Source organism: Garra rufa, chromosome 14 (assembly GCF_049309525.1).
Source record: "Garra rufa chromosome 14, GarRuf1.0, whole genome shotgun sequence".
Lineage (NCBI taxonomy): Eukaryota > Metazoa > Chordata > Actinopteri > Cypriniformes > Cyprinidae > Garra > Garra rufa.
This window is the reverse complement of record NC_133374.1, coordinates 20,175,999-20,202,350: the sequence shown is the minus strand read 5'-3', so window position 1 is coordinate 20,202,350 and position 26,352 is coordinate 20,175,999. Positions and strand designations below refer to the sequence as shown.

The following is a 26,352-nucleotide window of genomic DNA, read 5'->3' as shown; positions in this document are numbered from 1 at the left end:
TTTCTGTGTATTTGAACCATTTCCAACAATGACTGTATGATTTTGAGATTTATCTTTTCACACTGACGACAACTGAGGGACTCATATGCAACTATTACCGAAAGTTTAAATGCTTACTAATGTTCCAGAAGGAGAAAACATGCATTAAGATGGGGGGTGAAAACTTTTGAACAGAATGGAGATATGTGTACATTTTCATTATTTTGTCTAAATATCATATTTGTTCATTTAGTACTGCCCTCCAGAGACTACAGAAGATAGTTACATGTTTCCCACAAGAGAAAATAAGTAAAATTTACCCTGATCTTCAAATTCAAAAAGTTTTTACACCCCGGCTCTTAATGCATATTTTTTCCTTCTGGAGCATCAGTGAGCGTTTAAACTTTCTGTAATAGTTGCATATGAGCCCCTCAGTTGTCATCAGTGTGAAAAGATGGATCTCAAAATCACAGTCATTGTTGGAAAGGGTTCAAATACACAGAAATGCTAAAAAAAACAGCATTTTTGTTTTTATAGTCTAATCTGACTGGAAAAGGCACCTGTTTCAAATAATAGCCCTTGACCTGGTATATGTCTGGTATTTATTTGTACATCAGGCATTTACACTGTACCAGAGAGGGGTCATGTGTGTCAGAGACAGAAAGATAGGCCATGTTGTTGAACAGAGAAAAAGCCAGTGCTCTCATTAGCTTTGAGGCATCAGAGATGATTAAAGAAGCACTGCTGTATGCACGCCTACTAAAAGAGCTGAGCACATGGACGTCACTCCTTTTTCCGTCACTCTTTCTGCCTCTTTATCTTATTTATCTCTTACTTTCTGTTTTATCAGCTTTTGGCGTTTATTTGCTAGAACAGTGGCAAAGAATCAGGATTCAAACCCTAGCTACACCACGGCTCTGACCCTTTCTTTGCTTTGCTTCTCTCAGATCTGAAAAGGTGACTCATATCACCTGCAAATTAAGCTTGTTTATACATGAGGTGTCACCTCAATTATTCTGAATTCTTTATTGCTGTAAAAAGGAAATCAGATTCAGCGCAGCACAGGAAGGCATGAGAGCAGGAGCCCTTTTTTTAAGCTCAGACATAGCTGGAGGGGTTTTCTGCTAATTCTCTGTTAATGTGACACAGCATGCATTTCCAGATTAATTAACCATCCGCTTGCCCTCAGAGTGCTGATACAGTGACTGTATCAGTGTGTCTCTCTTAGGCCATGTACACATACCACAGCTAAACACGATTGTCACTCCTCTGCTGAATCCTAAATCCCACTCTACACATAGTGTACAGCTCTTCTCAGGAGTGACAATGCATTCTAAATACAAGTTTATTCCCCCTCTAAAAAATCTGGTAGTGACAACCGTATTTACATTAATCCGCATGGTGTGTAGAATCACGCTGAGTGACTGTTTTTAATGCTGCAACACTCTTTTGGTCCCTGACAACTTGTCTGTGGTGCCATGCTAGAAAATCACACACAAACTCCACAGTAGTTTCTCCCACAAAGCCTTACATATACCAACATTTGTAACATAAATTATACGTAAGACATCAAAATTCTATTTCAAATAAATACTGTTGAACATTGTTAATCAAAGGATCCTGGAAAAAACGTATCAGTTTCTGAAGACCTAATGGACAGAGGAGTAATGAACGTTGAAAATTTAGCTTTGAGATCACAGGAATAAATTACATTTTAAAATATATTAAAATAGAAAACTGTTGTTTTAAATTGTAATAGTTTACACAATATATAATTATATGTAATCATATTTGCATATTTGCATCATAATTGCAGTTTCACAAGATGCGCATTTGTTGTGCATTAGACACTTATTTTCAATAATTTATTCACAAATACAGATAAGATTTTTATTATTTTTTTAATATTTATATTTAGCTTTAACTTATTTTTATTTAGTTTTAGTAATTATAATATGTGACCCTGGACCACAAAACCAGTCATAAGTAGGGTCAAAAAGGGTTATAGATTTTTTCTTTTATGCCAAAAATCATTAGGATATTAAGTAAAGATCATGTTCTATGAAGATATTTCGTACATTTCCTACCATAAATATATAACAACTTAATTTTTGATTAGTAATATGCATTGCTAAGAACTTCATTTGGACAACCTTAAAGGCGATTTCCTCAATATTTCGATTTTTTTGCAGCCTTAGATTCCAGATTTTCAAATAGTTGCATTTCAGCCAAATGTTGTTTCCTAACAAACCATACATCAATGGAAAGCCTATTTATTAAGCTTTCAGATGAAATATGAATCTTAATTTAAAATAAAAAAAACCTTATGACTGGTTTTGTGGTCCAGAGTCACATATTTCAGCCGAAACATATTTTATTTCATTTAGTTGCCAAGAAAATATCTCTAATTTTTAAGTTTTTAAAATTTTTTAAGTTTGTTACTTAATATTTGATTTGATTTCAAATAATGAAAGCAAGCTTTTAAAAAAAAATGTTAACAATAACAATAGATACATAAAATCAGGTTTAGGGACAAAATTTGTATAATTATTATTTACTCGGTCGATCTGCACTCTCATAGCAAGACAACATACTGACACGCCTTTTTATGTATGTCTTCATATTGGTCTGTACAAATGTAAATTTGTATGTACTGTCTCTTTAAGGTCTTTTTTTGTATTTGGGATGCAAAACACCAGGCTCCCTATTTTCCCCTGTTCACTTCTAACATATGGAGCCTCTGGGCAGACCAGGAGCGCTGGGATAATTGACATAATTTCCCTTTATTCTGAACCTGTCTGTTTTGCTCTGTGTAAAAAGTGGCAAATATTTTAATCAACACTGACCCTGAATGACACAGCGGCTGCGCATTTACACGCCAACGTCTGCATCTGACTGACAGTCGTGTTTATGCGAGGGATTACATGCGTGGGGTAGACGGTCGGGCCCAGTGCCAACGCAAATTGGATTATGGCGAGCAATATTCTGGAAACATTTTATTATCCGAGGGCTTTTAGTGTAATGTGATTACTTTGTAATGCACTTTTGTTTTATAGACTGCTTCAGCACATTGCAGCTCCGGCTTTATTAAGCGTGAATTTATTCTGTAGTACACATCATCAGGTTGTCACCTGTTGCCTTCACAGCACTCAGGGGCCTCCAAGAGCATTTCTACAATCCCTATTTAAATTCAGTCCTCATCGTCTGCCGTGGACGAATTTAAATTGTTGTAAAACTTTCCTGATGGTAAACTACAGACAGCGGCATTAATTTGAGCTGAGAGTTTGAGGTGTCTTCCTGTCGTGAGGAGTTATGGGTGTCTAGATTGAGGGCGAAGCGTGCAAGGCCTCATTAACCTGTCGTCACGTCTGCGTCTAGGCAAGGTCCCTCCTTAGGTCAGACTCATTTGCCTGCATCTGATTAAAGACACTTTCATTACCTGAGAGGAGCGCAAAGGGCACATCCCAACTGATCCCGGATCAGCCACAATGGCACGGTTTTGCTAGTTGAATAGGTCTGACTTTTTTGTTCAGCGTGATTGTAATTATTCCTCAGACTCCCACTATTTTACTTCGCTCTGTGTCACGACTTCCACCCACGCTGCAGTATTAGATATTGGCTCATGCAGTTGTTGCATGTGTTGTCTAAAGTGGTAGACGGGCAGAACGAGAAGTAATGGGCGGCTGTGGCTTTCTGTTAGTGACAGGTGAGGATATGCATGCTGGCTTCAGCAGTCAGGAGATTGCCCGTGGTGCAATTACCATGCAGCTTGGCAGACAGACAGGCATACACCATTATGAGTGCAGTCAGTGTGGCAGAATGTGTCACCCAACTGCCACCTCTGCATATCTGAAAACACGTCTGTCTGTCCTTCTGGTTTTCTGTATTGTCCAAACTTTTCCGTGTTTAAACACTCCCACACCACGAGTATTTAAAGACCCTATTAAATCACTTAAGTGCTTCTGATTGCATGAGTCATATTTGAAACAGTGGGGAGGATGCACTTTTACATCCCAGGAGATTTTCATTTTAATTTTATTAAAACTTTTTGTGTACCAGTGAGACAACAGTGTCTAAAATGAGATGAAATGAGATGTGAGATGAGAAATCAAAATAAATATTGTTTGGCAGCAGGTAATTTGTCAGCATTTCCAATCAAGCTGTAATTTTATCAAATAATGTAGAATATTACTATTTTTGGACAGTGCACCTAAAAATGAAAATTCTGTTATTAATTATTCACCTTTGTGTCGTTTCAAACCTGTAAGACCTTTGTTCATCTTCAGAACACAAATGAAGATATTGTTGATGAAATCCAAGAGCTTTCTGACCCTGCGTAGATAGCAACGCGAGAACCACGTTCAAGGCCCAGAAAGGTAGTAACGACATTGTCAAAATAATCCATGTGACATCAGTGGTTCAGCTGTAATTTTATGAAGCTACAAGAGTACTTTTTGTGCGCAAAGAAAAAAAAACTTTTGTTGAAACAATTTCTTGAAGCTCTCGGATTTCATCAAATATCTTAATTTGTGTTCTGAAGGTGAACGAAGGTCTTATGGATTTGTAACAACATTAATGACAGAATTTTCATTTTTGGGTGAACTATGCCTTTAAGATACAGTGATACTGTCACACATGCGGGGAGACGAGGAGCCAGGAGAACATACGAGGAACTGGGGTACAAAACAAAACAAAACACTAATTTATTAATAAAAAGGCAAAACAAAGACAAAGGGTAAACAAACACGACGCAACTTTGCAAACAAAAACCGAGGAGCAGGAATAAACACAGAGACATTAACACCAGACGAGGGGAGTGAGGAACTGAAGATATTTATACACTGAAAAACAAGGCGTGGTTACAAACAAGATAACAAGGATGACGAGGGGGAAATACAAATATGGGCACGACAAAACCAACTAAGACTTAACCAAAAGGGGGAGACAAGGACTAAACCATATGGACTAGAAACAGAGGGGGAAAAACATTGGGAAAACAGAACAGACATGACTAAATACTGACAGATACTTTAGTATTGTTTATATTCTATTATGATATTTATTTATTTTTATTTTGGAATTAGCATTTGTTTTTAGAAATATGTTTTAGTAATTTTATATGCTTTTGTGCTTCTTGTTATTTTGGACTTTTTTAATATTTAGCTTCAACTTATTTTTATTTCTGTTTTAGTTTTTATTAATAAAAAATATTTTAACTGAAACATTTTATTTCAGTTAACTGTCAAGGAAACATCTCTAATTTTTAAGTTTAAGTTTGTTACCTAATATTTTATTTTATTTTATTATGTTTATTTCAGCTTTGATTCAAATAATGAAAGCAACATTAAAAAAAAAATATCAACAGTAAGAATACTAGGCACATAAAATGTGTGTATGGACAAAATTTGTGTAATTACTATTTGCTTTTTCGTTCCGGACCCACATGACTTTCTTTCTTCAGTAGAACACAAAAGGAGAGGTTTATCAGAATGTTCATGTTGCACTTAATTCGACAATGATAATGGATATTGATTAGTTATCAATAGCAACACTAGGTATGTAAAATGCTAGCTGTGGAATTAGTCATAGCAAGACAATTGAGTCTGCCATTTTGTTTTTTTGTTTTCAAAAAATATTTTTATTCTATCACTCGAATGCCCATCCCAGAATAATATTATATCATTTAGATATGGTGGAAATAACACTGTGGTGAGAATACTCATGATTTACAGGAAAAAATGACAAAAAAATACAGAATTATCTTGTGATGTACAATGTTCAAAAGTTTGAGATCAGTAAGATTTAAATTATTTTTATGCTCATCAAGGCTGTATTTATTTAATCCAAAATACAGAAGAAGAAAAAAACAGTAATATTGTGAAATATTATTTCTAATATTGGTTTCCTATTTTAATTTACTTTAAAATATTATTTATTTCTGTGACATCAGTCGTTACTCCAGTCTTCAGTGTCACACTACCCTTCAGAAATCATTGTAATATGCCTATTTATCAGTGTTGTAACGGTTGTGCTGCTTAATATTTTTTTGGGACCTGTGAAAAAATAAATTGTCCACAAACTTTTACATAGTAGTATATATTGTAACTCAAAATTTCTATTTTGAATAAACACTGTTCTTTTTACATTTCATTTATCAAAGAATCTTGAGAAAGTATCAGAGGTCCCTAAAAATATTAAGCAGCACAACTGTTTGCAACATTATTTATAAATCAGCATATTTGAATGATTTCTGAAGAATCATGTGACACTGAAAACTGAAGCTGAAATTCAGCGTTGCTTCACAAGAATAAATTATATTTGATAGTTTATTAAAATAGAAAATAGTTTTTTTTAATTGCAATAATATGTCACAAGATTCTGTATTTTTGATCAAATAGATACAGCCTTGATGATCATAAGAAACTTGAAAAACATGAAAAATCTTACTGATCTCAAACTTTTGAATGACAGTCTATGTATGTCCACTGTTGGAAGATCTCGAAAAGGAACAACATGGCCCATACACTCTTAAAAATAAAGGTGCTTCACGATGCCATAAAAGAACCGTTGTGTCTAAATGGTTCCATAAAGAATCTTTAACATCTGAAGAACCTTTGTGTTTCACAAAAGGTCCTTTGTGTAAAATAAGGTTCTTCAGAATATAAAAAGGTAAGCAAGAAATGGTTCTTTAAAGAACCTTTGACTGAATGGTTCTTTGTGGAACCAAAAATGGTTCTTCTATGGCATCGCTTGAACCTTTTGAAGCACCTTTATTTTTAAGAGTGTAGCTGAAGAAACACCCATTACTACGATAAGTTAAAAGCCACAAAGCTCACTGCATTTTCATATGATCTTTAACAATGCTCTCTTTCTCCTTATCTCTCATAACATTAAGGTGATGAATGTGAGCCTGGCTGAGGGCGACGTAGTCAGATTTGAAGACCTGGGTGGCCGGGAACCTTCTGTGCTGGCCAACGAGTCTATCTTGCTGAAAGGTCTGGTGGTGCGCAGCTGGAGCAACCAAATCTCCATCCACTTCCGCAGCCGGCAGCCGCAGTCCAGCTCCTTGCTGCTGCGTTACCAAGGTGAGCCGTCCTACACGTCAACCTCTAAACATCTGCTTCATCTACTTCCTGCTAATTGCGCTTGTGCCAGTGTCTCCGGCTGGCACGTCTCCAGCGATCTAGACAAACCTGTTTATGAGTGTACACTTACTGATTAGATTGGCACGAACGATTAGGACTCTGGGAGTAGGGAGCTCTCAATCATTGCTTTCTATTAGGAGAGACTCTCTGTGCACTGAAGGCGAAACACTCCTTGTTATCTCATGTCAACATAATATGCTCATGTTAGCCTGAAAATGACAGCTGCTGTCAATAGGCCGCATAATTACAGCGGAGAATGACTTGGATAATTCTCTGCTAATAGTCTTTTAACAGAGTCATCAAGGGGAGATCGGCACAACAGAAAAGGTTACGGAGTGCTGATGTGCCCTGCCCCACATGGCTCCGCTTTCTCGTTTGTTATGCGGGGCGATAAAATGACAAATGACTGTAAACAGGCAAATTCTTTTGTTTCTGTGAGCTAATGAACTGTGGCGGGTTTGCAGTGGAGTAATATCATTTTTGCACATCCTTAATATGCCTTTTGAATAAGAAAGTCGTTTACACTCCACCCCCTCTTTCTGTCTCTCTCTCTGTCTTTATGAGTGTGTGGGGGGAAATCGGTGGTGTTCAGCTTTCTTAGAAAAGAAGGCGTACATTCCCTCTATTAGACTTATAGCAATCATCCGCAAGAGCCAGACAGCACATATTTCATAAAAGCTCTCTGTTTCTTTACAAAACTTCCAATTACTTCGCTCCGAAGGCCCTGCTCCCCCTGTTTCCGGTTCAATTTAATGTGCTCCAACTGTTATGTCGGGTGGATGTGCACATGCAAGAGAAGCTAATTTTGCCACTGGGTTTACACTCGCCTTGACATTGATATAATGGAAAACAAGGAAGGATAGGAGCCAAGCAGGGATTTAGACCTAGTGTAAATATATAGTGCAATATGGCTGTAGATTTAGGGGTTTGACCAAAAATGATAGGATTATTATATTCACTCAACCTGTTGTTGTTCCGAACCTATGTGACTGGCTTTGTTCTGTAGATGACAAAAGGAGAAGTTTAGCAGAATGTTCACGCTGCTCTTTATTAGGTAACAAAGATGGTGGTATCGCGATAGCATCGTGAGCAAAAAGTGTAGCATTTAAAATATGTTTAAACTTTTTATTCTAACATAAAAGGTCTTTAAAGTTTTGTTTTAGGCCATTATGCTTTGGCACAGTATTAGTCAAACAAACTAAAATCGAAAGCACAATATGACTTTAGGCAATCAGCTTGTGATCCTGTGTTTTCCGCGCCTCAGAACGGCTCAGTTCACAGTGAATGCAGTGAACTCATTTATTGCATGTACTGTGAGTTTGGCACACATTTGGGAATGCAGTGGGCACCAGTTATGCTTTATTTTCGCACCAGATGATTACAGCATTTCACTAGATTTGTAGTGAGATGCATTTTTGTAAGCCTGTTTTCACATAAGCTGGAGTTTTCCATCAAAATAGTTCTCAAAAAAAAGCTCTACTGGCTTTTTTTCGTCAAAATAAAAGTGCAGTATGAATTGCTGACAAAATTGCTAAATTACTGCAGTTTAAATTCGAAATATCTCTTTCAGGTGTAAAAATTTGAAAATAAGTATTGTAATTTTCCTGCTGTAGTGTAAAGCAAAAATAATATACCCATTTAATATTCATTTTCATTTATTTTACAGTGCAGTTGTTCTACAATATATGTCTATTACTGTCATAGGAATAACAATAATATAAAATTGTTGTTATTTATATTATTATATTCTAATTTGTTTGGTTTCCTAAAACACCAGTGTGAATGTAATTTAGACTGAGACACTATACCACAAATAACAAGAGGGTTGAGTTCCAGTACAATTTTGGAAAACTGAAATTTAGAAGACTTAAGTGTCCTTCGTTAAGAACATGGGTTGGAGAATTATTTAACTTTAAAGGGTTACTCCACCCCAGAGTTAAAATTCTGTCATTAATCACTTACCCCCAAGTCGTTCCAAACCCATAAAAGCTTTCTTCTTTGGAACACAATTTAAGATGTTTTGGATGAAACCAGGAGCTTTGTGGCTGTCCCATTGACTGCCAAGTAAATACACTGTCAAGGCCCAGAAAAGTATGAAAGACGCTGTCAAAATAGTCCATCTACCATCAGTGGTTCAACCATAATTTTATGAAGCTAAGAATACTTTTTGCATGCAAAGAAAACAAAAATAACGGCTTTATTCAACAGTTCTTCTCCTCTGCGTCACCGTAGCTCCAGCTTACACTGTTTCTGTTTGAATCAAAACTATAAATGTAGAAAACATATCCATGTGTTGCGACTGACAGAGAACAGCGTACTGTTTGCGTTCAAGGGATACTCTCCAAAATGGTGCTATGGTGACACGGAAGAGATGAATTGTTGAATAAAGTCGTATTCTCATAGCTTTGTAGAATTATGGTTGAACCACTGATGGCAGATGGACTATTTTGACGACATCTTTCATACTTTTCTGGGCTTTTACAGTGTTATTTACTTGGCAGTCAATGGGACAGTTACAAACATCCCGGTTTTCATCCAAAATATCTAAATAGCTTTTATGGGATTGGAACGACATAGGGGTAAGTGATTAATGACAAAAATGTTTTTGGGGTGGAGTAACCCTTACTAATTTTTTATTCGTTCCTATAACAAACTATAATTATCTTCCCTTTCGCCAAAATTGATATAAATGAATGCCAAATATCAATGGAGCAGTGTTATTTTAGTATTATTTATATATAATTATTAATATTAGCTTTAGTTTTAGTCATTTTGCTGTGATTTTGTTATTTTTGTTCAATTTTTAGCTTTAATTTATTTTAATTTGAACACGTCGAAGACGTGAGAGAAGAAATTGTTAAAGTCATTATTTCAGTTTTCTTTGCACACAAAGCTCTTGAATTTCATCAAAAATATTGTAATTTGTGTTTCGAAGATGAACGAAGATCTTAAGGGTTTGGAACAACATGAGGGTGAGTAATTAATGACAGGATTTTCATTTTTGGCTGAACTATCCTTTTAAAATCGCCCTACTGATGTTAAAACCAATCCTATGGCCTTGTACTTAAACACACTGAGGTTATAGAGAGAATGAACCTCTTTGAACGAACATATAATAATGGTCCACTTGATTTTCTGCAATCAGTGAGCGCTCTGTTTGCATTTTGCACCTTTCTCCTTGCTTCCTTTCACCTCACTTTCAGAAAAGTACTCGTAATGGAATAACACCTCTGGATGTTTTTGTTCGACTATCAGATTTTTTTTTTTTTTTTTTTACATGGCCGTGTCAGGCATGTCTAGAAAGAAAATTGGCTGTGTTTCGACATGGATGAGCATGTATCTCCATTTGATTGCCTCAGTGTGTTCCAAGGCTTTGTGTTGTGAGCATTAGAGTAAAAACACATCAAACACTTTTATAGTGCATTGAACTTTGATATGTTGTCATGTGTATAGAAACGCTGGTTTCGACTATACCTTCCACGCAGATCTAACACACCGTTCCTGTCTCAGCGTTCAGAAGGCCATACAGTTTGACGGATGACAGATTCTCTAAATGGGAACCTCCATCAGAGACACGCACATTAAAGATTTAGACCTCTCAATAATTCAGATCACAATGAAAGGACCCTTGCCGCCCCCCTTTGCGTCTGGATAAAGGTTAAACACAAACAAAGCAGGACTGATGGAGTGAAGCTAGAAATGGAGGCTATTGGGGTCTGAATGGCCTTTCAACAGGTAATCGCACCCTTCGTCGCTCAAATGCCACAAGCTTCAGATGATGTCACTCATATAGCACTGCAGAAGAACCACATCTGTATGCATATGCATGTGTTGCAGGTAAACTGATTTGGCGAATGCTTCAGACAGGGTATTATGAGCCGAGGATCGCAGTCCTGCCCCAGTAAGAGCTCAGTTGTGTAGTTGAGCCGTGATAAAGTCGGCTGATCTGGGCTGAGCCTAGCCGTGCATGGCAGGCTGCTGTGTGAGGTGATGGCTGAGGAAGCTGCTGTAATATCCTCCACCCTGCCGCTCGCCCCTCCCAGAGGAGATTAACCCTGCAGGGTGAGGGATCACCTGCTGAGATACACGCTCTCACCCACTGACACACATCCTCAGCCAAAGCAGGGCTCCACTTCTCACTTTTTTCATCTGTTACTTTCTTTGCACTCTCGTTCAGCCAAAATTCTCACTAAGCACTACATGCAAGTAAAAAAAGACTATGAAAGAGTAAATGAAAGAGATACTAGCCAGCTGGCATGTAAATTTTTGAAGAAAATTATTTTTTTAATGTATTCTAAACAGGACATCTGATGCAAAATTCACTTTTACATGGTGTTTGCATGTAAATGTGTCTTAGCAGTGTGTAGACACAACCACCCTACATGATAAAAATCCATTCACTGCTTTTTTTCTCCAAAAAAACTAAACAGTCTCAATTATCAAGCCGTTCCTAAACAGAATGATGTCGTGCTGCCCAAGCCCTGCCCATGACCCCTATTAACATATTTCTGCCCTCAGCCAGTTGTATGTTGTCCGCCATTTTCTCTACGCTCGAGCAGCTGTGGCAACAACAGAGTTTTGTAAACAATGCAGACGTTTTGTAGTTGGATGTAAACGTAAACTTAAGAGTCTTCATTTTCTCCCGACATCAGAGTCACTGAGGTGGATTACATTTGTTTTTGAGGGTAATGTGCCACCAAATACACAAAAAATGGAAGAGAGGGGCGGGGTGAACAGTAGCTCATTATCATTTAAAGAGACATGCACCGAAATGGATTGTTTTGAACAGAGCTGTCTTGACCAGGTAAAAAGGGTGTTTTACACTACCATTAAGAAGTTTTAACTAAAGCATGTTGCTGACATTTCATGAAGACCCTAAAGAATCATACCAACATGTAGAAAATGGGCATCCGATGTCCCCTTTAAAGGAGAAGTTCACTTTCAGAACAAAAATTTACAGATAATGTACTTACCCCCTTGTTATCCAAGATGTTCATGTCTTTCTTTCTTCAGTCGTAAGGAAATTATGTTTTTTGAGGAAAATACGCAAAAATATGTGGGATTCAAAATACTTGCAGTACCAATAAGTACATTTTCCTGTTTCCAGTTTTTTTTTCCTGGAACAGATGAACATACATATGGTATGTTTTATGTGGTGTTGGTTTTGTACATGTCACCACATTTCTGACTTAAAATGTCCATTAAGTGGCACTAAACCTAGCCGGTAATATGAACAAAAGTGAATGTGATGTAAAAACACAATCGCAAGCATGCCGTTTTTGCTTGTTTTTCGATCTCTCATCTTTCAGCTTTTTCATTGTGATTCATGTTTTTCACTGGATTTGTACCCAAGGATTCCGCATCCTAAGTCCAATTCCATTCTGGCTGAGCTACCGAGCACTGAGTTGTGTCCGTTTTAAACTCCATGCCAAATTATTACCTCCTCATGTTAAAATCACTACATGACTTTTAGTTTGGCATGACATTAAAATCATTCTAATATGCTGAATTGGGGCTCAAGAACCATTTCTTATTATTATTATCAATGTTGAAAACAGTTGTGTTGCTTCATGCTTAAAGTGATAGATTTTTAGAAAGTTAGAAAGTTCAAAGGAACAGCATTTAAATTTGAAATTATAACTTACTGTCTTACTGACAAAGAGATTTTCCATTAAAATATAATTTAACAGAGGTTATCTGTGTCAGATTTTAAAAGACGAACTGACAGAAAATACATTTAGGTCTGATTAGGTCACGTCTGGTTGAAGAGCTATTCTTGAGGCTGGCAATGTCACACTAGCATTGGGTCAATATCTCTCAAACCTATCTGGAGATCTGTACTCTCAAAATGGTCAAAGTTTATTATTTGCTGCTTGACCGTAAAGTCTAAATCAAGGCATTTTGTGATACAATCTTATACGGCGTGTAAGTCGTCCTTTGACCTTATTTATCAGCAAGGTCTTCATACAGGCACTGTAAATGCTGTTGTGGGCTGACAGACTGGATTTCTGTGATAGATGGGAATGTGGTAGTTTTATGTGTCTAGACATGTCCTGCCTTGACTCATTCGCACTCTTCTCTTTCCTTCTGACCCTGCCCCCCTGTGCGGCATTGGACCGAGGCCCTGAATCCCAAATGATTTGGAGCTTGCCGCATCCGGATTTTATTTCAGTTCCGCCCTTGTGGTTTATCGAGCGCTAGATGAAAGTAGAACTGGTTCTAATGGATCTCTAGGTGAGCTTGAATGTGTTACAGGTGAGTTGGAATAGCTGTAAAGCAAAATTAAACAATTCAAACTCTTCTGTGTCTATACGGTGTCATAGATCATTCAATTCTCTGAATTTTTCTGTTCTGGAAGATGATGGCGCTTTGATATACCATTCCGTTTGATCCCTAGGTTCACCTTGTCTGGTGCGAAAAAAGTGAAAACATTTTCATTAGACAGGCGTGCAAGACGAGACAGATCTGATTATGGATGGACACACCGTCTCTGAGAGAATGGCTAATTAATTTCCACGTAATGAGCTGCCTCTTTTGAGAGGTTGACAGGCTAATGAATCCTGCCCTCTCATCATGGAGTTACGCCTTGGAGTCGTCAAAAAAAAAAAAAGACCGGCACAGTAAGAAGAGTCATGTCAGGTCATTTCAAAGCACGGCTTTAAGAGCGAACAACGCTGCAGGTGTTTGAGCGAGGCCATGGAGATTGATAGATGAAAATAGGGCCATTCATGAAATAAGAAAAAGAGCAAAGGAGATTTTGCAATGAAAAGGCTCCACAATTAACCGTCAAACACTCTCCTTCCTCCGCTTCTCTGTTGGAAATTGCTTTAACATTTAAAGAGTCGGTGGGTTGACAGAAAGAGATGGTACCACGCTGAGTCCCATAGAATTGCGCATTTTCTTGGGAATTGAGCGTTAGGCGAACAAGAGAGCTGTAATTCTTTTCTTTCTCGGCTTTATAAGCGTCGTTATCCCTTTGACTTTATGTGACCTGCCACTCTGTACACAGTATGTCACCTTTCTCACCCGATTAGGGAGTCGTGTCATGCGTCCTTGTCTGATTTGTAGGCCTGAAACCTCCGCATCTTGGCGCAAACGTTGTCCTTCTCGGTGATAAACGTCTGGATGGATCAGTGTCTTTGACGGCTGCGTTAAAAGACAGGCAAAGTTTCCGTAAAAGAGCTCTGACATTTAGTGGTGTCAGAGCGTACGGGGGCTGAGGTGTCAGATCAGCTTAAGGAGATGTGCGGCTCAGGCTGTATTTCACCTTTATGCCAGGTTCACCTCTGCCTGAGGCCGTCTCATTTCTGCAACATTAATTTTCGTGCTCTCCTGCCGTGTGTGACGGCCAATAATAAAAGGCCAAGCCGCCCTCGTGTTCAAGTCTACAGCAGATTTATGACTGAGGAGTTTTTGTTCTTTTTTTCCTCGTTCTTCTGTAATTTTGTACACCCTTATAGTATATAATCAGTTTGTCTTTTAACATATAAGTATTCAAGTCAGCATCCTACTTTTACATTAATAATATGACTTATTTCTTAGTGAAAAAAAAGTGAGTAATAAAAAATGTATCTGTTAAGAACTGATTGGATTGTAAAAAGCGGCTATTGCATACCTGAATGGAGAACAGTTGTTGAAGTTGGGTTGAAAACTAAAAGGTGGTTTACACCTTACAGTAACTATGATATATGAGCAATATCACAAGGTTTTGCAGTGCTGAGTTGCTTCATTGAAAGCTTATTGTATTACTGTATTAAAAGCTCACTGTATTATGAGAGATTGAGATTGATAGATTGACTCAGCGTGTCAATGCATCTGTTACAGCATTTATTGCTCAGCTCAATCTCATATTCACAATAAAACATTTGTTTGAATGTCCGCTGAGGAAAGCGATGTCTTTGTCGTACTATCCTTTCATCTGTTAAGAGTGATTTCCGATGACAGCGCTTCTGCATTTGAGGTTTCATCTTACAAGGTGTTGTTGAAAGTAAGAATAACTTCCTTGTTTACAACCCTGTTTCAGCATTAAAGTTAAATAAAATATAACGTGATGAGATTTTCCCCTCAGCCCAAACTATTTGCTCTGGACAAATAATAGATTAATGAGACCAAAGACTACCCGTTAGATTTACCCAAAACAAATAATATCTCATGTTTAACCTCTATAGAGGCATCAGAGCCAGCTAGGTGAGGCTGCTCTTGGCGGGTTAATGAGCGCTAAAGAGCCGCTGACGCCCTGGAGCTCACATCTCTTTTTCAAATAGACGTTATCTTTATTAACTGCATATTTGAAGTCTAAACAAGTACATTATCACCTAAAAAGCTCTTAAAACTACATTTTATGACCAAAAACAGTATTATTTATAAAATTATAGTGGATTTGGGTGTCCGCCATGACACTCGCTGTGAGAAATACCACAAGCGGAGTGATACAAACGGTTGGAGTTCCGTTATCACTAGAATATCACACTTCTCTCAGCCAATCAGATTCGAGGACCAGAAAGAACTGTATAAAAGTGATTTATTTTTAATCAAAGCCATCGATTTCCTGTAACATAAGCAAATGAGCAAACTATATACAAAACAGCATGACACTGCTGTAAAATAAAAATGTTTTTTTTTTTGTCATTAAAATTGTGTTCATAGTTTATGCGCTTATTTATTTTTTACTGAATAAAAAATGTAAAATATCCTAATACAAATAATATTTATATATTTATATTAATATGTTATATTAATGTATATTAAATTGGGTAACTTTTTTTGGAAAAGTAATTTTCTCATGGGTGTGTATAAAGTCAACATTTTAAGCTATTTTAATATTTAAATTGTAATTTTATTCTTATTAATTTTATTTGTCTATAAATACATATATTGGCATTTTAGTTCTGTGCTCAGAATTTTAAAGTGATATCACAAAATTTGCTTAATGGGGGTTTAAAGAAACCATAAACGCCTCTTAAAATAGACTGACATTAGCTAAAAAAAGTTGTTTCAGATAACAATAAAATCTTCATTTTAATACATTGCAAAGACTATCATTTTCTCTCTGAGAAACAACTGTGCATCAAAGAATCCCACATAATAAGGCCAGAAACATGTATTAAACTGCTAGGAACATTTTTCACATCCACAGCTTTCTTTGCCAGACATTTTGGATGCTGATCAATAGAATTACGGTATAAATGAGTCTGACTTCCGCTAACTAACACCCCATCCACTTGATGATGATTGTGATGATAACGGCCTTGCACGAACACTTCTTGGCAGCTGTTAGCTAACCACAGCAAATAGCTGTTTCAAACGGCGTGCTATTCCAGCGGTAACATCCAGGCTGTTCTCCATTGGTGCTGATGGTAGATTGGGACATAGAGGGATCTAGTGTGTGTAGGTGTGTGGAAGGTGTGTTGACAACTCACTCCTTACTGCCGCACAGATGTTAGCATAGCTCCAGATCTTCCATCCATTTATTCATAAGCCCTCCCTCTCAGCTAGGTAGCCGAGACTCTGATGTTCCAGGGAAGAGGGCGCTTTAAAAAGGCGGAATCTCACTTCCCACCCCTCTCTAGAGGATGAAGCCAGCCCTGCTTCTGATCCAGCAAATGCAGTATCATGAGACTAGGCTCTCCACAAAGATTTCTGTGTGAAGGTAAATTCAGATGATAAGGAAATAGCTGGTGGCTGGTATGTTATTGTGTATCTAGCCGTACATGTCAAGTATACGGGCGCTGAGCAATACAGCCAGACAAAAATCTTGTGATCTGACTACTTAAGCTCAATTGAAAGCATCTGACCAGCCTACAGCTTTTATGTTTGTTTGAAGCACAAATGAGTTTCTCTATGTAGTTCTCGACGGTTTCAATGCAATTCCTCCAAGGCTGGCTTCTGTTCTCTGGCTCGGTCGCAACCCTGAGCCTGTCTGAAATAACATACAAATAAAAGACTTTGACTTACAGAAACCATCTTGGCTCAGCTCATGAGGTTTAGCCAAGCAAAGAAGAAGAATAAAAAGAGATTTTAATTAGCCCCTTTGGCAGAGTGTGTCCTTGTCTCTGTCCATGACGGCTGCAGATAATGAGGTTGGCATGCCTTTTCAGGTTAGTTAATATCTGAAAAGTAGCCCATTTTAGAAGTGCTTAAGTTGAAATGAAATGCTGACCGTGTCTGGCCAGCCAGTTCAATGGCCAGAGCTCTCGAATGTCCATATGTCCTCGAGAGTCAGGGAGCATTGAGGCACTTGTTCCTTATCAATCTTCAATGAGCTTACACAAGAAATCCTGCGATCACATAAGACGCCCCCTCTACAATCAAATCTGAAGGACTCTCACGCCTGAAGAGTGATCTAAAAGAATGATCTGAATGTAACAAAGCGAGCATGAGAAGTGCTGTACACTCTGTGCTTTATTAGGCAGAAATGAGAAACAACACTGGCTGAATCCTCATAGCCAATTAGCTGGGAAGTGCCATGCACCGCCAGCGTCTCAGAACAGAGCTGCGCGCTCATACGCTAAATTATGTGGAATTGTTAAATATGATTGACTTTAGATTGAAATTAAGTGTGTGAGACATTCGCCAAGTTACATCTTCAGTATCCAGCAGTGGTATGGTGCTGGATTGGCTTTCTTTCAGCTTAACTTGGAATTTGAAATCTATCTATCTATCTGTCGTTCTGTCATTCATTCTGTTGTTCTATTTATCATTCTATTGTTTGTTCTGTCATTCTATCATCATTCTATCTATTGTTCTATCCATCGTTCTATGTTCCGTTCATCTATCTTTCCATCCTACCATCCATCCATCCATATTTCCATCCATCTATCTATCTGATGTTTTTTCTATTGTTCAATCCATCTATCGTTCTGTTGGTCATTCATCATTCTGTCATTCATTCTGTTGTTCTGTTTATCATTCTATTGTTTGTTCTGTCGTTCTATCATCATTCTATCTATCATTCTATCCATTTTTCTATCCATCGTTCTGTTGTTCCATCTATCTATCCATCATTCTTTCTTTTGTTCAATCCATCTATCATTTTATCGTTCTATCATTCTGTCATTCATTCTGTTGTTCTATTTATGATTTTATCCATTGTTTTATCATTCTATCCATCATTCTAACCATTTGTCTATCCATCTCTCTGTTGTTCCATGCATCCATCCATCCTTCTTTCTATTTTTCAATCCATCTATCATTCTATCGTTCTATTGTTCTGTCGTTCATTCTGTTGTTCTATTTATCATTCTATTCATCATTTTATCCATCCATCCATCCATCCATCTATCCATCTATCTGTCATTCTATTTATCATTCTATTGTTTGTTCTGTTGTTCTATCATCATTCTAGCCATCATTCTATAAATTTTTCAATCCATCATTCTGTTGTTCTATCCATCCATCCATCCATTCATCATTCTTTCTATTGTTTAATCCTTCTATTATTCTATTATTCATAATATTGTTCTATTTATCATTCTGTTGTTTATTCTGTCTGTCATTCTATCATTCTATCTATCGTTCTGTTGCTCCGTCCATCCATCCATCCATCCATCCTTCCATGCATCATCTATCCATCCATATTTCCATCCATCCATCGTTTTTTCTATTGTTCAATTCATCTATTTCCATCTATCCGTCTGTCTATCTATTGTTCTATCATTCTATCGTTCTATCTATTCAATCGTTCTGTCATTCTATCATTCTGTTGTTCTGTTTATCATTATATTGTTTGTTCTGTTGTTCTGTCATTATTCTATCCGTTGTTCTGTCCTTCGTTTTATTGTTCCATCCATCCATCTATCCATCATTCTTTTTATTGTTCAATCTATCTATTGTTTTATCATTCTGTCATTCATTCTGTTGTTCATTCTAGCTGTCGTTGTATCATTCTATCCATCATTCTATACTTTGTTCTATCCATTGTTCTATTGTTCCATCCATCCATCTACTATATACATTGTGTTGTTTATTTTGTTCTATTATCATATCTGTTGTAATACAAGTGTTGCTTTTTAGTTTAAAAATTACAATGATATAATTTCTTTAAATTTCATTTCATTTAAGCTTGTTATATACTACAAAAGTAGATCAGATGTATTATCTTTTTTTGTGGAGACATACTGTATGTGGCCAAATGTAAATGAAAAGTGCATATCCAATTTGACCGCAGTCTGATCGGTCAAGACTCAAGTGACCTGAAGGTGGGCCCTTGTGTCTTGGGCCAGTAAGCAGCCACCCAGTGCAGCATTTGTTGGTAAGCACCAATAATATTTTCTTTAGGAAATCTTCAATTGTAAATATTAAGTCTTTCTGTTCTCTAGTAATCATTACAGTGACCTATTTTGAACAGTCTAGGTCTCACAATGTGTCTGTCACTCTGTGAAGTGCAGAAAAATAGTCATTGAGAAGCAGATTTAAAAGCAGTGTGGTTCCTGAGGTTGTCTGGGTTACGGCTGCCATTGTTTCCTTCTTCCACTAAAAGCTGTTCCCTCCTACTTCACAACTGCGAATAACAGTAATGATGCAAAACCCCAGTAATTACATTAATGATTGGCTGTGACACAGGGTGCATGTCAGTGCAGATGGTTTAACAATGGAGCGTGATGTCAGTGGGTGGGAGAAAACATCAAGACTTTTCATGCTTTCTCGTGTGCCGGCGAATTCGAGTATACACATTGCTGTCCGCCGCGTTGTGCATTCTCATGCATTTTTCATTTCAAACTTCGCCCGTTTCTTATATATTCACGCAGGGCTTTAAATACATTCGTCTTCGAATTAGAAAGTCTCTGCTCGGCACATTCCTTTTCGAATGAAGTTTGACATCCAGTTTAATATGTGAATCCTATCTCAATGAGCACATGTACTGCTCTAAAGTTCACTTTTCATTTCGTGTAATTGCCTCCCTGAAACACTTTTGTACGGATTGATCCGCAGCTTGAAATAATCCATTGGATTTCAAATATCACCATGCGCCGTTATTTACAAAACAATCATACTGCCACAGTTGTTTACTTATTGTATGAAAAGACTGCCTTTTGTAGTCTATCCTCATCCCAAATACAATGAAGCAGAAAAAATCTGTTCAATTTTGTTGCCTACATACTGAGAGAGATGCATTCACCTCACTCGGTGTGGCGGCCAATGTGTAGATAATCTATCACTGTATTGTGAGCAGACAGACAGCAAGAGAGCGAGGCTGTGTTATTGGAGTCAGGGGGATGTGGCTGCTCTGGGTTTTACTGAAAGCACATGAGTGCTCTGATGGCCTGTCAGAGAGAGAAGGGGATGGTGGGATTCTGTCAAGATGTCTAGGAGTGTCTCCAGGCTCCCCGCCTCACCATGTGACACATGCGGCCCCCAGAATCCTTCGTAAATCTCTCAGGACACAGTCCGCGGACACGTGTCGCAGATTCAACAACACTCTGCAGACGCGCTGTCAATGTAGCGCTGTAAGAAAGTACAACTTAAAATGAGGAGCGTACTCCCCCTCCGGACAAAATGCAGCTTGTCACTGGAGACTTCCTCTTGCTTTGGAGAACATATGCTCCCTTTTAAGGCTGTGAAATTAAACTGTTAGCTATATAGTAAGAATAATTATTTGTATAAAGGGAACCCTGGGTATTAAGACATGTATGGCCTGATATAACGTAAATTATGTCTCTTACTAAAATGACCACAGCTACTGAAAGAGCATATAAGTGGGGATGGATATAAATGTAGGCTTAAACCAAATGCCGAACCATCAATTTTTCCCCACAAGGAGTCAAATGCCCTCAGATATACAGTGAAATCCATGCTGAAAAACTCCTTCAGTGGCTGTGGCACCATGATAAGTGCCGGCATGTTTACATTCTGCCAGGATGGCATCTAGCGTTTCTTGTCTCTGCCATTTGTAAGCTCTTTCATTAGCTGTGGTCTACTAAAACCTTAAAGGCATCAGGGTTGAAGTGCAGAGAACAAAGACGTGGGTCTTTAGCAAGTTTTATTCGTCCACAGACATCTTCCCATTCTTTTCCTTACTTCTTATAGCTAGAAAAACAGTCAAGACTTACATTGCTTCTCTCGTTGCCCTTCAACATAAAATTACAACCAAAATCCGCACAATGTGGCATTGTATCAGTATATTATTTCCAAGTTTTGTTGCGGTAAAAATAGCAACAGGTAGCGCCAGTAGCTCACTGAGTGCAACCATTTCACGTCATTGGTCATTTGGACCTCGTGGTCCAAAATATGTATAAAATGATGTGGATTTTTTAAATAATGGAAATCTTTCATGGGTTTTCTATCATGAACTCTATACTCATCAAAGAACCACATGGTATTCACATAAATCAGCTTTGCCATCACAGAAATAAATGACATTCAAAGTATATTAAAATGGAAAATTGTTCTTTTAAATTGTAATAATATTTCACAGTATTACTGTTTTTACTATATATTTTTCCAAATGAATGCAGCTTGTTGAGCATCTTTCAAAAACATAAACTTCTGAACAATAGTGTATATATCCATTTAATTTCTATTAGATGATTTGAGTTAATTAACCCAAAATGAATCACAATTAAGTGTTTATTCATTTATTTTGCTCATCAATTTTCAGACTGTATAGCCAAGCATGTTTTACACACATTTTTTTTTCCGTCAGTGATATCTAGATAAAAAAAAAGTGTTGGTCAATTATTTCTGAGGAATTCTGCGCTGTAGTTCCAGTCATTAAATCATGTTTAATTTGAACGGCTCTCTCTTTAATGCTAAATTGTACAGCAGGGATGTTATTATAAACTTTTGGCAACACTTTGGTAGAGGAGCCTATTTCATTAAATCCTTTTAATTAAAAATTAATAAAGGGCATTGTCTTAATCACAAAGTTGCAGGAGCTCTCTTTAAAAAAAAAAATCCATTGTCCCTAACTAAATTAATATGTTTCCAGGTTGTTATTGGTAATGAATTATCAGATAATTATTAAGAGGTAATTGCAGTGCAAGTTTCCCTGCCTTCAATAATACAGAGCAGACAGCTGCTCTTTCATTTGCATTTAATGGACGTGATATGGCGTAAAATCTAACAGCGGCAAATGGAATTAAATTGCGGTTGTTTTAGAGTCTGGGCGGAGCGTGTGCGTGCGTGTAATTGATTGATAGCACCGTGCACCTGCTCATCCGCACATTAACTATCAAACAGCCTTCATTAAGGGAACCGTAGTAATTATGAGAAATGATATTACCCGTGCTGTGAAGAAAAAAATGAAGATCTTAGACATATGAAGGAAGGAGGTCATTTGCATACACAGACCGTCTAGACCTATTAGTATTCTGGACATTTGGAGATAAAGGTCTGTAGGGATCATCTAGTCTCACCCTGTCCATAAAAGCACCTATTAAATAATTCAATGCAAATATAAATATAACACTTTCTATCTGAATGACACTAGTGCGAAATACCGGCTCTCCTCAGAAGACTAGCACTCGAACATACGCTAGAAGGGCAGATTCATTGAGGAAGCGCATGGCAGTAAGAGCACCTCAATCAAATCACAGGCTATTATACTCCCCCGCCGCCACTATTTGAAGTCGTTTAATGTTTTGCAGGGCCGCGGGATCCTGAACTCGCAAAGTTGTGCTTGGGTTCGGCCAGTTAATGAGTGTTTCCCGCTGAGCCGGTCGGCCATGCTGTGACACACCATTGTTTTGTCATTTATTGACCGCTCTCTATGCCCTCACATCATTAGTAGGGCCGTATGAAAAACATGCCAGCGTGAACACGAAGCACACTCTGCCACCAACTGTCTGTTTGCTTTTATGAAATTATATGTGCTGGCACTGAGTTACGGGGGCGTGCTGGAGCAAGACATTTAGATGACATGAATTATACTTCATCGCTTCCATAAAAGAGAAAGTCTGACAGTGAGATGTACGTTTAATGAAGCAAAGGATTTTTACTGTCTCTGTGTTTTGTCACTTGAGGTGTCAATGCAAATAAAATAGGTGGGTTGCTATTATTTCCATGGGAACAAGGCAGATTTTTCTTTGCTGATGAAACGTCTCGGGTTACTATTGTAACCTTAGTTCCCTGAGGGAACGAGACGCCGCGTCAGGAACGCTATGGGGAACGCCATTGGCGGGCCGCACTCTGAACTGTGTATAACAACCAATGAAATGACGGGAGTGACGTCACAGGCGCGGTGACGTCATCGACCGGGAAGTACAAAAAAACGCGTGCGTTTGAAGCCGGCGGCAGCTCTTTTAGGAATGAAGCGAGCGCCGCAGGGTGCGGGAATTATGGTCCGAGACGCGGCGTCTCGTTCCCTCAGGGAACTAAGGTTACAATAGTAACCCGAGACGTTCCCTTCCGGGAACTCGAGCCGCGTCAGGAACGCTATGGGGAACGAGACTACCAACGCCCCCATAATTTCCGAGCCCTGCGAGTGTCTGCTCAACCAGGGTGGAAAGGAAAGAGCCCTTGTCTAGCATTCCGCGGACAAGAAGGCCCTGTAGTCCTCGGCCCTCGGGCACACGAGGAATGGTAGTCTTCCTCTGTCTGGTCGCCAGCCAGAACGAGAGGTACTCCGCGGCCCTCAGGCACACGCAGAGTCTTAGTCCTTTGTCTGGGAGTTAGCCAGAACAAGAGGGACCGAATGACCACTGTCTAGCACTCGGCGGACAGATGGTGAGGGAAGTCCTCGGTCCGCAGACCCACGAGGACGGTGAGCTCGACCTCAAGGCTCCTCGGCCCTCGGGCACACGAGGAGAGGGTGATCCTTTGTCTGGGGGTTCAGCCAGAACAAGAGGGATCCAAGGCTCGGCCTGGAGCTCCGCCAGGACGCGAGGGAATAAGCCATTGTCTAGCATTACGCGGACAAGAGGGCACTGCAATCCCCGGCCCTCGGGCTCACGGGGAAGACAGTAGGTGCCTCTGCCTGGTAGCCAGCCAGTGCATGAGGCACTCCTCGGCCTTCTGTGAAGGCAGACGAGGAGTCTTAGTCCTTGGTCTGGGGAAAGCCAGAAACCAGAGGGACCGGAGTACACTCGGTCTGATAGCATCCTGCGTCAGAACACGAGGAGAATTAAGCCATTGTCTAGCATTCCGCGGACAAGAGGGCTGTACAGTTCTCGGCCCTCGGGCACACGAGAACCGTGACCTCTGCCTGGTTCGCCAGCCAGTGCGAGAGGCACCCCTCGGCCCTCGGGCTCACGAGGGGTCTTAGTCCTTTGTCTGGGGGTTCTGCCAGGACAAGAGGGACTGAAAGGGCTTTTGTCTAGCTTTCACGGACAAAAGGGGTAAAGTTTTGCAGATCTCTTATGAGTGGCGAAACGACTTCTCTTCTTTCCGCAGAAAGAATGCGCCTTGAGAAGTCTCCTCCTGGCTAGGGAGGTGGCTGCCCCTCTAGGCCTAGCGCACTAGGCCGAGAGTACAGCCGAGCCTGGAGCGGCTCTGAGGTCGAGCTCGTAATACCTAACGAATGTTAGGGGCGTGGACCAACCCGCAGCATTGCAGATGTCTTGTATTGGGACACCTGCCGTCAGAGCTCTCGAGGCACTCATGCCCCGAGTAGAGTGAGCCTTGAGTCCCAACGGTGAGGGGAGATCAGAGGACTCGTAAGCAGTAGTTATGGCATCGATGATCCATCTACTAATAGTGGGTTTTGAAGCTGGGCTCCCCCTCTTAGGGGGGCCGTAACAGACAAACAGTTGCTCTGTTTTACGCCACGTGGCAGCTCTGTGGACGTATGCGTCTAAAGCTCTGACTGGGCACATGCAGTTTAACTTCCTGTGACCTGGCTCCACGTATGGAGGAGGATAGAACGCCTGCAGCGTTACTGGCTGCGGTGCTAGGGAGGGGACCTTCGGGACGTACCCGACCCTGGGATAAAGAAAGGCCTTGGCCATCCCTGGGGCAAACTCTAAATGAGATGGGGCCACTGAAAGGGCCTGCAGATCGCCTACTCTCTTGAGGGAGGTGAGTGCTAACAGGAGCGCCGTCTTAACTGTGAGGGCGCGATCCGTAGACTCCTCTAAGGGCTTGAATGGAGGCTTGCAGAGAGCTTCTAGCACCACAGCGAGGTCCCACGTGGGGACCCTGGGTGTCACTCGAGGCCTCAGCCTGAGCGCACCGCGGAGGAACCGTATGACCAAGGGCTCTCTACCTACTGAGAGGCCACCTAAAGGGGCGTGGTAGGCACTTATGGCCGCCACGTATACCTTTAGAGTGGAGTGAGCTAGCCCTGCGGATAGGCGAGACTGTAGGAACTCCAGAACTGTACCGACCGGGCAGTTGACTGGGTCCAGGTGGCGCTCGCGGCACCATCTCGCGAATAAGTTCCACTTAAGGCCATACAGTTTCCTCGTAGAGGGAGCTCTGGATTGGAGAAGGGTCTCAACAACCTCGGTTGAGAGACCCGCTCCTATGAGTTGTGCCCCCTCAGGGGCCACACCCATAACCTCCACCTCTCTGGGTGGGGGTGGCATATTGCGCCCCCAGCCTGAGACAGGAGGTCCCTCCTGACGGGAATCTCCCACGGAGAGCCGTCTAGGAGAGATACCAGGTCCGAGAACCACACTTGGGTCGGCCAGTACGGGGCTACGAGTAGCAGCCGCACTTGAAACCGACGGACCCGTTCCAGAACTCCCGGGAGCAGAACGATCGGGGGAAAGGCGTACAGACGCAGCCTCGGCCACGTCTGTGCCATGGCATCCAGCCCCAGTGGAGCTGGATGAACTAGAGAGTACCAGAGGGGACAGTGCGATGTCTCCTGAGTCGCAAACAGGTCCACCTGAGCCTGGCCAAACACTCTCCAGATCTGCTTCACCACCTCTGGGTGAAGCATCCATTCCCCGGGCCTCGGCCCCTGCCTTGACAGGACGTCTGCTCCCACATTCAGATGTCCAGGAATATGGACTGCTCTCAGGGAGAGGAATTTCTCTTGAGACCAAAGGAGTATCCGGTACGCCAGCTTGTACAAGGGGCGTGAGCGGAGTCCTCCTTGGTGGTTTATGTAGTAAACCACCGCAGTGCTGTCTGTACGGACCAGCACATGTTTGTTTCTTAGGTCTGGGAGAAACCTCTTTAGGGCCAGGAATACTGCCAGCATCTCTAAGCGGTTTATGTGCCACGAGAGATGGTGGGCACTCCATAGGCCTTGGGCTGAGCGGCCACGCATGACCGCTCCCCAACCGGTCAGGGAAGCGTCGGTCGCTAGCGTGATGCGGCGACCGGGCGCTCCCAAAACCGGTCC

At 40.1% G+C, this 26,352-nt stretch overlaps 1 protein-coding gene across 1 annotated transcript in view; it reads left to right on the top strand.

Annotated features, from left to right (window-relative positions):
• Positions 1-26,352, top strand: part of sez6b (seizure related 6 homolog b) — a 125,840-nt gene that overhangs the window by 35,683 nt on the left and 63,805 nt on the right. Inside the window, exon 4 of the mRNA XM_073817331.1 lies at positions 6,875-7,064. Coding sequence (XP_073673432.1) covers positions 6,875-7,064 — 190 coding nt within the window. The remainder of the gene's footprint in view (positions 1-6,874; positions 7,065-26,352) is intronic.